This window comes from Adiantum capillus-veneris, chromosome 1 (genome assembly GCF_014529385.1).
Source record: "Adiantum capillus-veneris isolate H3 chromosome 1, ASM1452938v2, whole genome shotgun sequence".
NCBI lineage: Eukaryota > Viridiplantae > Streptophyta > Polypodiopsida > Polypodiales > Pteridaceae > Adiantum > Adiantum capillus-veneris.
Genome location: NC_140931.1, coordinates 9,852,649 through 9,866,491, shown reverse-complemented (window position 1 = coordinate 9,866,491; position 13,843 = coordinate 9,852,649). Strand labels below are relative to the sequence as shown.

The 13,843-nt window shown below is 45.1% G+C and overlaps 1 protein-coding gene across 2 annotated transcripts in view; it reads right to left on the bottom strand.

Moving 5' to 3' along the window:
* Positions 1–13,547, bottom strand: part of LOC147464293 (uncharacterized) — a 122,000-nt gene extending 108,453 nt beyond the window's left edge. Inside the window, exon 1 of one of the 2 annotated variants that reach the window (XM_086513871.1) lies at positions 13,366–13,547. In XM_086513871.1, the coding sequence (XP_086369997.1) occupies positions 13,366–13,500 (135 nt within the window). In that variant the 5' untranslated portion in view covers positions 13,501–13,547. The remainder of the gene's footprint in view (positions 1–13,365) is intronic. The other variant, XM_086513868.1, reaches the window with a different exon arrangement.
* Between the last annotated feature and the right edge of the window lie 296 nt (positions 13,548–13,843).

The following is a 13,843-nucleotide window of genomic DNA, read 5'->3' as shown; positions in this document are numbered from 1 at the left end:
TACATGCGATGATAAAAGAGCGTTGACAGCACAAGATCATTGGTGGCGTGTATTTATGGTATGCAATTGAGGACGTTTACGATTTCAAGAGGGGGGTATGTCACGGGGACGTGGCAACTGTTAACTATGTCACGAGGACGTGGCAACTGCTAACTTTAGTTGTTGGTTTCTTTCCAATGATTTTTTTTTTTTTTTGAGACCCTCTTTTTGAAGTAGCAAACGGTCGGACATTGTATGGCCAATGTGAACGGCAGTTTCACCCGCAGACGGGAAGTGATCGGCACTGGAATTTGTATAGTAAGAGAATGTCTAGGCTCAGAGCAAGATCATATAGGTCCCCCCGTCGCACTTAGCAAGTTGGTGGTACTAGGAAGTGAACTCAATAAAGACACAAAGTCAGACTACATTGCACTTTTGGATGCGGTTCCAATGAGGATAGATGGTCAGATGACCAGTGGGAGCCCAACAGAATCATTTCCTAAAATTTAGGGAACTGCTATTTTGGGCCGTGAAATGTGTTCGCATCATTACCTCCGGTATGACCAGGGGAACATTTTACAACTCTGCCGCGAAGTCAACTGGGCAACCAGTCGAGAGATTTTTAAGCGGCAAACCCGAAACGGGAAAATGCTTGTTAATGCGCCAAGTGGCAGATTCTCATGGAGTTGCCTCTTACAGAAAAATGGGCGCTGAATTTTATGCTGGGAGAGGCCTCATTTTGGTTTTTGCCACAGGTTAAGAGCTAGGAGTGCTTCCTTTCCCTCTATGTATAGTGTGGTGCCAGGAGTGATGCCCTGCACGCTACACACTGCTTCTCTCTCCCTTACGTGCAGTTATGTGATGCCCCACAAGAGGGCTTTTCATTTGACTGATGTACAATTGTGTGGGTTCATGCGCGATTGCGGCGGCAAGAGCCTCTTGCACAGGTACTGGGTTAGCTAGTGGCTAATCCCCCGCAGGTACAGGTGAATTCGGAGAGGCTTCACGTTAGAAATCTCGTCCGATTCAAAGGTCAAGTAGCCCTACAGGTGCGGGAGCTTGAGGTCTTGCTACAGATGCGACCAGTACGCGGAACGGAGCCCAAAACAGGGAATTACAGCCTGCTGTGTATTTTTGCAGGTTTAGGGTTTCGGCCCTAAACGGTCCCTAATACCCCTAGGAGGTTCGGGGACGCGAGGGGACCGCTGTAGAGGTGATCTGGCGCATTTTCGGGGGAGAAAACAGGGAATTTCAGCGTGCTGCAGATTCTCGCGAGGTTTTGCAAAGTGTCCGTATGCGTCGAGAAAGTCATCTATTGCGTGGGGATACTCACAGTGAAGCGCCCTAGTACAGTTATGCTGCCGAAATCGGGCCAGAACAGGTGTTTCTCAGCCTGGATTATGCGGGGCAGCTCGTAGGAGATCACAGGTTTTATTCCCTCTGTTAAAGAATAAAGAAATACCGAAAGGGGCGCCAATTTTGGGGCCTACAGGTTATCGGTGTCTGCTCGGAGCATTCTAGCTTCCGAGCCGTGTGTGTGCTCAAGTGTTAATTCTTGTCATAGGTTTCCTTTGCACGTTCTCTCTGTGTGTATCTAAAGTAAAGAATTTCGGGTGAAAGCCAACGCCTACACTTGCTAGACCTGGTCTTGTTGTGAAATTTGTGGATGACATATGTACAGTCCATGATCTGAGTTTTAGTGATGAAATTGTTGCATCAGGCATTTTATGCCGTGGGCTGTATAAGCTCACTTTGCATGACAAGTATGGGCAGAATTTTGCAAATGCAGTTGTGGATTCAAAGGCTGTTGTAGATGCAACAAAACTTTTGGCATGAACGTTTTCGACATCGAAATTTAACCAATTTGCTACGTTTGCAGAAATCTGATATGGTTGCTTCTTTGCTGCTTCTGGAAGCACCTGTTAAGCGTGTTTGTGAAGGCTGTATTTTGGGTAAGATGCAACGTTCAAAGTTTCCAAAGGATGGTTCAGTTAGGGCTACATGCAGGTTGCACCTTGTGCATAGCGATGTTTGTGGGCCCATGCAAACACTGTCCTTGGGCCATTACCTTTACTTCATGACTTTCATTGATGATTACTCCAGGCATGCATGGCTGTATCTGCTTAAAAGCGAAGTCCGAAGTGTTTTATGTGCTTCAAACAATTTCTGGCTATGGCTGAAAATGTCTCAAAATATACTATGGACATACCCTCCATTCCGATCGAGAGGGAGAGTATATGTCTCATGAATTTAATGCATTTTTGGCTAGTCGTGGGATAAAACACCAATGTACAATGCTGTATACACCTCAGCAAAATGGTGTGCTGAGAGGAAAAACGGGTCACTTACGGAAATGGCACGATGTATGGTCAAAAGTCAAGCTTTGCCGCATTTTGTGGCTTGAGGCTATCATGTATGCCACTTATGTACTAAACATGTGTCCTACTAAAGCTTTGCAATCTATGACACCATATGAAGCATGGCATGATAGAAAGCCATCTATTGATCACATGCCCGTTTTTGGTTATTTGTGCCACAAACGCGACGCAGAAAATTGGATGATAAGGCTGTCAAACGCATTTTTGTTGGTTATACTACTGAAAGCAAAGATTACAGGTTATATCATCCGCAAACAAAGCGTATCTTGGTTTCACGGGATGTGTTTGTGGAAGGTTTTGTTCAACCCTTGCTGTCATGTACTAGAGACAGTAATGTAAGCTCACTTGGACATTTATGACAGTTTGTTGCCTCTTTTCAATGGTGGAAGTTCAAATGTAAATTCAAATGAGGCAAATCTACAGCCTATGGAGGTTTCTAAAAATGTTACAAATCAGCCTATTACTGATGCAAATGTACATGATGTACTTGATGAGGAAAGGGCTGAGAATGAGCAGGCTTGAGGTATGCCAAAATGGTTGGTGCATACTTTGCGTGACAGTAAATTGGATGCACCTTTGTCTAGTCGTACTCGTTTATGTTCTCGCCATGTGCATCTTATGCATCAAATTGTTACGCTTTGGCTGTGTCTAGCTTATGTGATGTTGAGGAACCTCTGTCTTTTGATGAAGCACATGTTAGGTGCAGTGGAATGAATGTTTGCGCTTTGCTCAAGATGAGTGCTCCGAACTGTGCTCAAGGTTCCTTTTGTTCTTATGGAAGGTAGAGCCTTCCGTTCTTAATGAGAGAATGCTATGATCACAAAAAGTGAATGGACACTGTGCGTGCAAGTGTATGAGACTGAGAGATAGAGAGAGAAGAGAGATACGACACCAGAGACGTTGTAAAACCCTCCTCCGAAGGCCCCACTCTCGCCGGCGAGAGTGGTCTACTTATGATTGCACAATCTGGTACAAACTGAATGCATAGGACTGATGCAAGCCTAGGCTATGTCGGTGATGACGACGGGGACGACGAGACCGACCTAAGGGCTGAAATCTGCAAACTTGTATCTGCTGTCCAAAAACGCTATGGGCTGAAATCGGCGGCTAGTCGTAAAACACTAATTCTGGGACTGTTTCTGTGGGTCTTTGACGCTGAAAATCTGCAGGTTTAGGGCTGAAAACTGATGGTCTATCCAGGCTGAATCTGCTACTCTTTTAGGGCTAAATCTGCAGAGAAAAGAATCGCAAGAACTCTTGCTCACGCTCTATGGCTGTCTTTCTTTTTGCTTCTCTTTCTGCTTTGCTTTGTGCGTGTCTGCGATCCATTTCTGCTTTTCTTTCTTTGCATTCACGATCAAATTCTGCCATTCTTTCTGCATTTCTTGCTTCGCGCTCTAGCTTCCTTTCCATAAACATCTGGTCCAACTCCTCCATAGGAGTTAGTGCAATCCTTGGCGTAGATGGCGAAGGGGGAGGGTCGGAAAAATCTCTTGGTGGGGAGAACTCTTCGTCGCCTCTCATGCTCATCACCTGTATGCGAAGTATCCATTCCGCTTCAGGTGATGACCATGCACTATGATCTTTGGTTCTTAAGTTCACGAGGAACTTTGGTTCTTGAGAGTCTTGGGTTCTTGGGTTCTTGAGGGTCTTGAGGGTCTTGAGGTTCTTGAGGTTCTTGAGGTTTTCTATCGCTTGCAATCTGTGTTTGAGAAGGATCTTCTCTTCACCCGAGTTCTACTTCTTTCCGCGGGCGCACCCCTTCGCGGCCTTGCGCTCACACCAAGGTTGCTTTTTCCCGCCTCACGTCGATTGGCCGGCCGCTAAGTGCACGGTCCGCTCTCGATGAGTGAAAAGAGACACAAGGGGAGGCTGGACAAGCCCTTCTTTCTTGGGATTCCTGTCACTCTTCAAAAACACGACTAGGAATCAACACGCCCAAGCGAACTTGGGTTCGTGCGACCGCAACAAGAAAAAAAAAATTATGTGGTTCTTGTGGTTCTTTCCTTGAGTGATACAGAACACTGCCAAAGCTCTGATACCAATTAGGTGCAGCGGAATGAATGTTTGTGCTTTGCTCAAGATGAGTGCTCCGAACTGTGCTCAAGGTTCCTTTTGTTCTTATGGAAGGTAGAGCCTTCTGTTCTTAATGAGAGAATGCTATGATCACAAACAAAGTGAATGGACACTGTGCGTGCAAGTGTATGAGACTGAGAGATAGAGAGAGAAGAGAGATACGACACCAGAGACGTTGTAAAACCCTCCTCCGAAGGCCCCACTCTCGTCGGCGAGAGTGGTCTACTTATGATTGCACAATCTGGTACAAACTGAATGCATAGGACTAATGCAAGTCTAGGCTATGTCGGCGATGACGATGAGGACGACGAGACCGACTTAAGGGCTGAAATCTGCAATCTTGTATCTGCTGTCCAAAAACACTATGGGCTGAAATCTGCGGCTAGTCGTAAAACGCTGATTCTGGGACTGTTTCTGCGGGTCTTTGACGCTGAAAATCTGCAGGTTTAGGGCTGAAAACTGAGGTTTCTTTAGGCTGAAAACTGATGGTCTATCCGCGCTGAATCTGCTACTCTTTTAGGGCTAAATCTGCAAGTACTTCATTGTTGAAAAATGCTGCAAACTGAGGTCATAAATGCTGCAAATCTGCAATCGTTGGGACATTCAAAAACGCTAGGCTGATGTGTTCCAAAAACGCTAGGGAAGGTCTTCGAAAGACGCTAGCTGATGGGGAGTTCCTGTGGCGATGGATGCTGATGCAAAAACGCCAGGCTTGGGCTTACTTGCGGTGAGGATCTGCTGATGCAAAAAACACTAGCTTGTTGTGGATGAAGGAAACGCTAGGGGATGCTGCTTCTTCTTGCTTGGTGGGGGAAACCGCCAAGGTCTTGTTGAGAAGTTGCCTGCTGAGCTTGGCTCCTATTGCCTCTTCTGCCATTTAGTGCTAGTCTAGGTTTGCTTATATACAAACTTAGCAAAATTGCCCTACCTACTTTTCAACAAAAGTCACTTAAAAATAATAAGTGAAAAATGTCAAAAATAGGTAAAATAGGCTAAATGCACTGGAAAATTCCCCTTAAGGATTTTGATGGGAATGCTTATGATCATGTTGTGTGCAACCATAGGATATGCATCTACACTAAGTGACTGGGCATGCACGGTCTACGATAGACTCACAAAAGTGCCAGATCACTTCTAATCTAGACTGACTGGACTGATGGAAACCTGTTATGCTGTAGCTTGTCCACGGACACATAGGGTTGGATGTGTCACGTGACAGCACAAAATTCAAAAAATTGGATGGTTGCCATGCAATCAAAATGTGATGCACTTATAGAAAATGACACATGGACTTTATGTGATTTGCCTCCTGGCAAAAAGGCCATTAGTACCAAGTGGGTTTACAAGTTGAAACGCCAGCCGGATAGTGAGATTGATCGCTATAAGGCTCGACTTGTTGCAAAAGATTATGTACAACAGAAAGGCATAGATTATGAAGAGACTTTTGCTCCCACTTGTCGTATGACTACTTGCGTTTTCTATGTGCATTGGGAGCTCATTTCGGTTGGGATGTACATCAGTTAGACATTGTTAATACTTTCTTGAATGGTGACATATTTGAGGAAGTTTATGTAACGCAACCTTGCGGTTTTGTCAAGAAAGAACAAGAGGATAAAGTGTGGCATGTGCAAATGTAAGAAAGCTTTGTATGGGTTGAAGCAATCTCCTCGTGCTTGGTATAAGAAAGTTGATACTCATTTGGTCAAACGAGGCTTTCTTAACAATCCAACAAAAAGCACTTTGTATGTAAAGCGTGAGGGTGATGTACTTCTCATTTTCGTTCTCTATGTGGATGATTTCCTTATCACTGGACCAAATGAGAGACATATTGTTGGATTTAAGGCTGATTTGAATGCTACTTTCAAGATGAAAGATTTGGGGTTGTTGCATCATTAATTGGGCATACAGTTTAAGCAGTGTGGTGGTGGTTTTTCCTTGTGTCAAACAAGTTACTTAGAGACATTGCTATGTAAGTTTGAACTTGAGGATTGCAGACCTATTGCCACTCCTATGGAAACAGGTTTGAATTGAGTCTTCATGATACCGATGATCCTACCGATGTCACTCTTAACGAAACTGTTGTTGGATGCCTTATTTATGTATGCAACACAAGGCCGGATATTCAGTTTGCACTCTCACAGATCAGCAGATATATGCATAGCCCAGGGTCTAAGCATTGGCAAGCTATCAAGAGGATTTTTCGCTACTTGAGTGGCACTTTACATCTAGGCTTGTTTTATCCCAAGGGGAGATCATTGCTGCCAGAGTTACATGCTTTTTCGGACTCAAATTGGGCTAGTTGTTTTGACACGCAAGTGTCCACAAGTGGTTTTTGTTGCATGCTCGGTACTGTGACCTCATCTAATTGTGAGGCTCAGTACAGGGCAATCTTCACAGCTATGGTTGAGTGTGGATGGCTCCGACGCCTTATGGCTGATTTGGGTGTTGGACAGGACATTGCCAACACCATCTACACTGACAGTCAGAGCGCATTGGCAGTTGAAAGGAACCCACTTTTTCATGCTCGCACAAAGCACATTAGGTGCATTACCACTATGTTAGGGAGAGGCTCTCAACAAGAGAGATCAACTTGGCTTATGTGCCAACACAAGACAACCTTGCTGTCGCATGCACATCTAACCCTACATGTACGTGGACAAGCTACTTCATGACATGGGTTCAGTTCAATTTAGTCAGCCTAGCTTAGGAAGTGTTCTGGCACTTTTGTGAGTCTGTTCACAAACCGCGCATGTCCAGACACTTGGAGTAGATGCATATCCTCTGGTTGCACACGGCATGATCATCAGATTTTCATCAAAACCCATCAGGAGCATTTTTACAGTGCATGGACCTATTTTCCCTATTTTAGCCAATTTTCACTTATTATTTTTAAGTGACTTTTGTTGGGAAACTGGGTAGGGCAATTTAGCAAGCCAATATATAAGAAACCCTAGCGCTAGCACTTTCTGGCAGAAGAGGCAGCAGGGACCTGTGTCCAACAGTGCACCTTCTCAAGCAAGACCCCGACAGTCAACCTAGCATTTTCAGCCATCACCAAGAACCGGCGTTTTCATACAATTGCAGATCAGCCCAGCCTTTTGCAACTTGCAGAGCAACCTGGCGACAGTAGAGCACAACAGTTCAGCTAGCGTTTTTGCATCAGGACAGCAAGAGGCCTAGCGTTTTGCATCAGCAGGACAACCTTAGCGTTTTGCAGTTTCTCCGACACCGTACCGCAGTTCCCAAACCTCGCAGATCTCACCTTCCCACAGCAGATCCTCGTCGCACGGTCAGATCCACCGAAGTTTGCATATTCAGCCCGGAAAACGCAGATTTCAGCGTCTGCGTTTTCAACGCATCGTCGTTGCATTGTCGTCATCGCCATCGTCACCAACATAGAGTCAGAATTCAACAAATAAAGATTTGCAGATTTCAGCCCTTAACGTTTTCAGATTTCAGCCCGTCTCATCGTCGTCCTCGTCGTCATCGACATCGTCGGCAAGTCCATAGCATTGTAGAGATTTGTGCAATCAATAGTAGACCGCTCTCGCCATAGAGAGTGGGGCCCTCGGAGGAGGGTTTGACAACATTCTGGTGTCGAATTCTTCTCTCTCTATCTCTCAGTCTCGGCACCTTCATTCACAGTGTTTATCCACTTTGTTTGTGATCACTTGCACTCTCTCACTAAAGGAACGGAAGGCTCTCCCTTCGGTAAGTAAAAAGAACCTTGAGCACAGTTCGGAGCACTCATCTTGAGCAAAGTTCATCATTCACATCCGCTGCACCTTACATTGGTATCGGAGCTTTGACAGTGTTCTGTATAACTCAAGGAAAGAACCACAAGAACCACATTTTTTTTTTTGCTTGTTGCGGTCGCACATAACCCAAGTCCACTTGGGCGTGTCGATTCCTAATCGTGTTTTTGAAGAGTGACAAGAAACCCAAGAAAGAAGGGCTTGTCCAGCCTCCCCTTGTTTCTCTCTTCACTCATTGAGAGCGGACAGTGCACTTAGCGGCCGGCCAATCTACGTGAGGTGGGAAAAAGCAACCTTGGTGTGAGCGCAAGGCCGCAAAGGGGTGCGCCCGCAGGAAAGAGACAAGCTCGGGTGAAGAGAAGATCCTTCTCTAACAGAGATTGCAAGCGAAAGAAGAACCTCAAGACTCCAAAACCTCAAGAACCTCAAGACTCAAGAACCCAAGACCCACAAGAACCCAAGTTCCTTGTGAACTTAAGAACCCAAGACTTCAGTGTATGGTCATTACCCGAAGCGGAATGGATACTTCGCATGGAGGCGATGAGCATGGCAGTGGCGAAGAAGAATTTCCCACACCAGGAGGTTTTTTTTACCCTCCCCCTTCCCCATCTACGCCAAGGATTGCACCAAATCCTATGGAGGCTTTGGTCAAGATGATGATGGACAGCAAGTTAGAACACGGAGCAAGAAAAGCAAAAAGAAAGGCAGAATTTGATTGTGAACACGAAGCAAGAAAAGCAGAAAGAAAGGCAGAATTAGATCGTAAACACAAAGAAAGAATGGCACCCATAAAGCATGAGCACGAAGAAAGAAAAGCAGAATGGGATCGCGAGCACAAAGAAAGAAAAGCCGAATTGGATCGCAAGCGCGAAGCAAGACGGTTAGCCTTAGAGCATGAGCACAAGCAAGCGCGCTTGGTGGCCGCACAGAGAGACCAACAAAGGCAACAGTTGGTCCTACTATTTTCTAATGTGCAGGCACAGATTGAAAAGAAACAGGAGAAGGAGACTCTCTGAGCCTTGTCTTCTTCAAAGCACGACACACATGATTTGCTTGATAATGATAAGCATGATGATTTGCATGATCAAGATGTGATTATTCACGAGCATGATGATTTGCTTGATCAAGATGTTATTATTCACGAGCATGATGATTTCCATGATGAAGATGTGATTGTTCACAAGAATAATGGTTTCGTGGATACTTTGTCTGGTGAAGCTAACCTCATCGCAGATTCAATCAATCACGAAGAACCGATCTTGGCTCTCGAGTAAAGGTCCAAAGAACCCCCACAAGAAGTATTCTATGTTCGAATAATTAATCAACACGCATTGTTCGAGTTTTCATTCGTGATGCTTTCTTGTATTTTAGTCACCGTCCTTGTGTGATCCCTTTTCATAGGCATGACATATTGCACGATGAACACGATTCACTCATGAATGAGCACGGATATATACGGATTACTCATGAAAAAATGAAATGTTTGCACCCAAGGAATTCACATTCCATGTCTCTTCCTTGGCATGACACAGTTTTAGAAAGAGCACAAGAAGGATTGCGCATCAAGCATCGGCATTTCCATTGTGTTTTGCCACAGTTGATTGATTTAGATCAGAAAGTCAAGATTCAACCCCATTGTTTGCGTGCGTTTGATTGACGGTTTGGCACTCCATCTCTATGTTCATCTTCATTGCATGCACAGTCTTTTCGAAGGAATAGTATTTTTCCAGTCACTTTACATGGAATGTGTATGTTCATGTTTTTGTGTTGGAAGTGGTTTCAGGAATTTTCATCCTCGGAGATTCTTGAAGAAGGTAGACGCATGACTATCGACGAAGTTGAAGCATTGCAAGAGCCACAGATGACTTTGTGTCGCTTTCGGCGCGGCCCAAAGAAGCAAGCGTTGCAGACCTTTATGAAGTTCAAGTATCGCATGACCCACGCATCAGAGTGGACAGACGAAGAGTCCTTTTCAAGATTCCAGACGCTGTTGGCGATCTCCCTAGACGCCATACACTTCGGTACCAGTACCTCACATAGAAAAGGAGGGGATGACACGTGCACCCTATGAATACGCAGACAAGCTACTTCATGACATGGATTTAGTTCCGTTTAGTCAGCGTAGCTTAGGAAGTGTTCTGGCACTTTTGTAAGTCTATTCGCAGACCGTGCATGACCAGACACTTAGAGTAGATGCATATCCTCTAGTTGCACACAGCATGATCATCATATTTCCATCAAAACCCATCCAGAGCATTTTTACAGTGCATGGACCTATTTTCCCTATTTAACCAATTTTCACTTATTATTTTTATCACCAAGAACTAGCGTTTTCATGCAATTGCAGATCAGCCCAGCGTTTTGCAACTTGCAGAGCAACCTGGCGACAGCAGAGCACAGAAGCTCACCTAGAGTTTTTGCATCATGACAGCAAGAGGCCTAGCATTTTGCATCAGCGGGACAACCTTAGCGTTTTGCAGTTTCTCCGCGACACGACCAACAGATAGCACCAGCGTTTTCAGTTTTCAACATTCAGACACCGTACCGCAGCCCCCAAACCTCGCAGATCTCACCTTCCCGCAGCAGATCCTCGCCGCACGGTCAAATTCACCAAAGTTTGCAGATTCAGCCCGGAAACGCAGATTTCAGCATCTACATTTTCAGTGCGTCGTCGTTGCATCATCGTCATTGCCGTCGTCGCCGACATAGAGTCAGAATTCAACAGATAAAGATTTGCAGATTTCAACCCTTAGCGTTTTCAGGTTTCAGCCTGTCTCGTCGTCGACATCGTCGGCAAGTCCATAGCATTGTAGAGATTTGTGCAATCAATAGTAGACCACTCTCGCCATAGAGAGTGGGGCCTTCAGAGGAGGGTTTGACAACATTCTGGTGTTGTATTCTTCTCTCTCTCTCTCTCTCAGTGTCAGCACCTTCATTCACAGTGTTTATCCACTTTGTTTGTGATCACTTGCACTCTCTCACTAAAGGAACGGAAGGCTCTCTCTTCCATAAGTAAAAGGAACCTTGAGCACAGTTCGGAGCACTCATCTTGAGCAAAGTTCATCATTCACATCCGATGCACCTTACACTTTCAGATCTATTCACAAAGGCTTTGTCTCATGAGAAGTTCGAAGCTTTCCGCAATGGGCTTACTCCCCTTTGTGGACTGATCATGTTTTCAGGGCATGGTACTTCCCTATACTCTATGTGCGAGCTCTCGTTCACCGCATCACTCCCAAGGGGAATTTGTTACCATATACATTTGAGAGTGATGTGTGTGAACACACTTAGGACCGTCGGGGCATTTTTTCCCTCACTAGAAGGTTTTTTCCCCCGTGCATTGTATATACGCCCATCACTCCAAGGCTAACTTATCTTTCCATTGCACACTAAGTAATACACTCTTTGTTGTGTGCTTTGAGCTTCCTTCATCTTCTCCAAGCTGTGCACGTTTTCCTACAACCCTATTTCCAACATTAATGAGTCTTGATAGAGAAGTGTCACCAACTCTCTTTGGTCTATGCACTGATCAATTGGAACAAATGTGTCACCTGGACATCTAACCCTATGTGCATGTGGACAAGCTAATTCCTACATCAAGCTAATTCCTACGTCTAGGATTTAGGACAACCTAGGAAGTGTTTTGGCACCCTTGTGAGCCTGTACACAAGACGTGCATGTCCAGGCACTTTAGCGTAGTTGCATACTCTCTGATTACACATGAGCACAGCCAGTTTCGTAGGTGTAGGCACTAGGGAGTGTTTCCATAGTATAGCATCAGTTTCCAAGCCTGCATACAAAGCACCTCTTGTCAGTGGGTTATTAACTCATTAATACGTGACATATACAGCATTATTTTAAAAACTTAATATGTAAATTCGTGGGGCTCCATCAGAGACTCTGCTCGACCCAACATCATTTACCTATAAAGGTGACCCCCAGGGTCACCATTCTCATCAAAAGTCAGTACCCTCAATACCCTATGGGCAGCCATCCCATCAGTACTACCCTCAACCATGGCATTTTTCCAGCATCACCTCAGTACCACTAGCATTTTCTCATCAGCAAGTCGCCCCCAAGTAGCAGATGCACTAGCATTTCCAGATTGCAGATCAGCTCTGGCGTTTTTGCACCTTTCAGCACTCCATTACCAAATCAGCCATAATGAAAACAGATTTCAGCCTTAGCCCTCAGATCAGCCAACGCTTTCAGATTTCAGCCCATTTCTGTCATCATCATCAGCACCCTCAACATCGGCCATAACAAATCTGCCCATAGCCTCGTCAGTTTGCAAACCCCTCCCTTATATAGGGGTGATAGCAATCTGCTCGGCCTCCTCCAAATATCCACGACCCATAAACTAGGGAATATGAAACAAAACAGATAATAAATAGGGCAGATGTGTAGCGGACAAAGTCTAGTGAATCCCCAAAACACCACAATCTCACAATTCCGGGCAAAGCCACAAAGAAGCCCTCACTCACTACAATAAGAAACCCAGAAGATGACCTCCAAAACTTTAACATCCCCTTTGGAATCTCGGGTGCACAACACGACCAGGGATACGGACGGGGGTCTCGAAAAGCGAAGAAGGAATTTGACAAGTCCCCACTCCACCACTACATCAAGCACACCACCACTCAAGAGAATTTCGCAAAAGACAATCATGTCCACAATCCTAATTTGCGTGCGCTTTCTATCAAAGAATGTCAACACTGACACTGAGAGATGAAGGCGGGGAGCGAATGGGATTAGATACCCCTGTCCTAGCCGTAAACGATGGAGACTATCAAAGTGGTCTCTGGTGGCATTACTTCTTTAGAAATACCATTGAGGATTGCAATACGTAGAACAGATGTGGTCTAAAGCACACTTGACAAATCAACCATCATCTTCAAATGAAATTCTCTTGTGTTCTAACATACGTCTACAACTGCAATTGCAACCTTCAAGCTTTTACTCCAGCTAAACTTTTCAATTCTCCATTTACATAGCTTAACCATTTTGGAGTTGTATTTTGACTGTTATTAGATAAAATGTGTGCTGGGTACCTTTCTGGGCTCAGTCACGCGCTTCTTATTCGTGCATTCCTCTGTGTGTGTGTGTGTGTGTGTGTGTGTGTGTGTGTGTGTGTGTGTGAGAGAGAGAGAGAGAGAGAGAGAGAGAGAGACGCCAACCTTGCCGACATAGCACCAGGGACAGGCCAAGTCACTCCAAGCATCTACACGGATTATCGCAGGCACAGCCATGTTTGTCTTATGCGGATTGCTAATTTTCAGATGCGCATTTGAATAGTATGGTTTAAGAGTCATGGCCCATGGGCATGAGGTTATTTGGTTGGCGTCCTCCAAAGGAAGACAAAGGTAGGATTCGCTTCGCAATGGTGTTGTCAACCGCCTTTGCCACGTAGCAAAAAATGAGGCACGAGTGGGAGTTCTATCCCTGTCGTAACTTGTCTTGGAGCTGTAAACGAGTGGACGTTCTGCAACTTGACTTGCAAAGGGAAAGAGTAGAACAAGGGATTTCCGCAACTTGACTTGCAAAGGGAAAGAGTAGAACAAGGGGTTTTCCAACTCTATCAATTTTAGTAGAGTTGAGAAGGTGGACTTCTAACTATGGCGAAGTTGCACCAACTTTGTCACTCTCTGTTAGGGT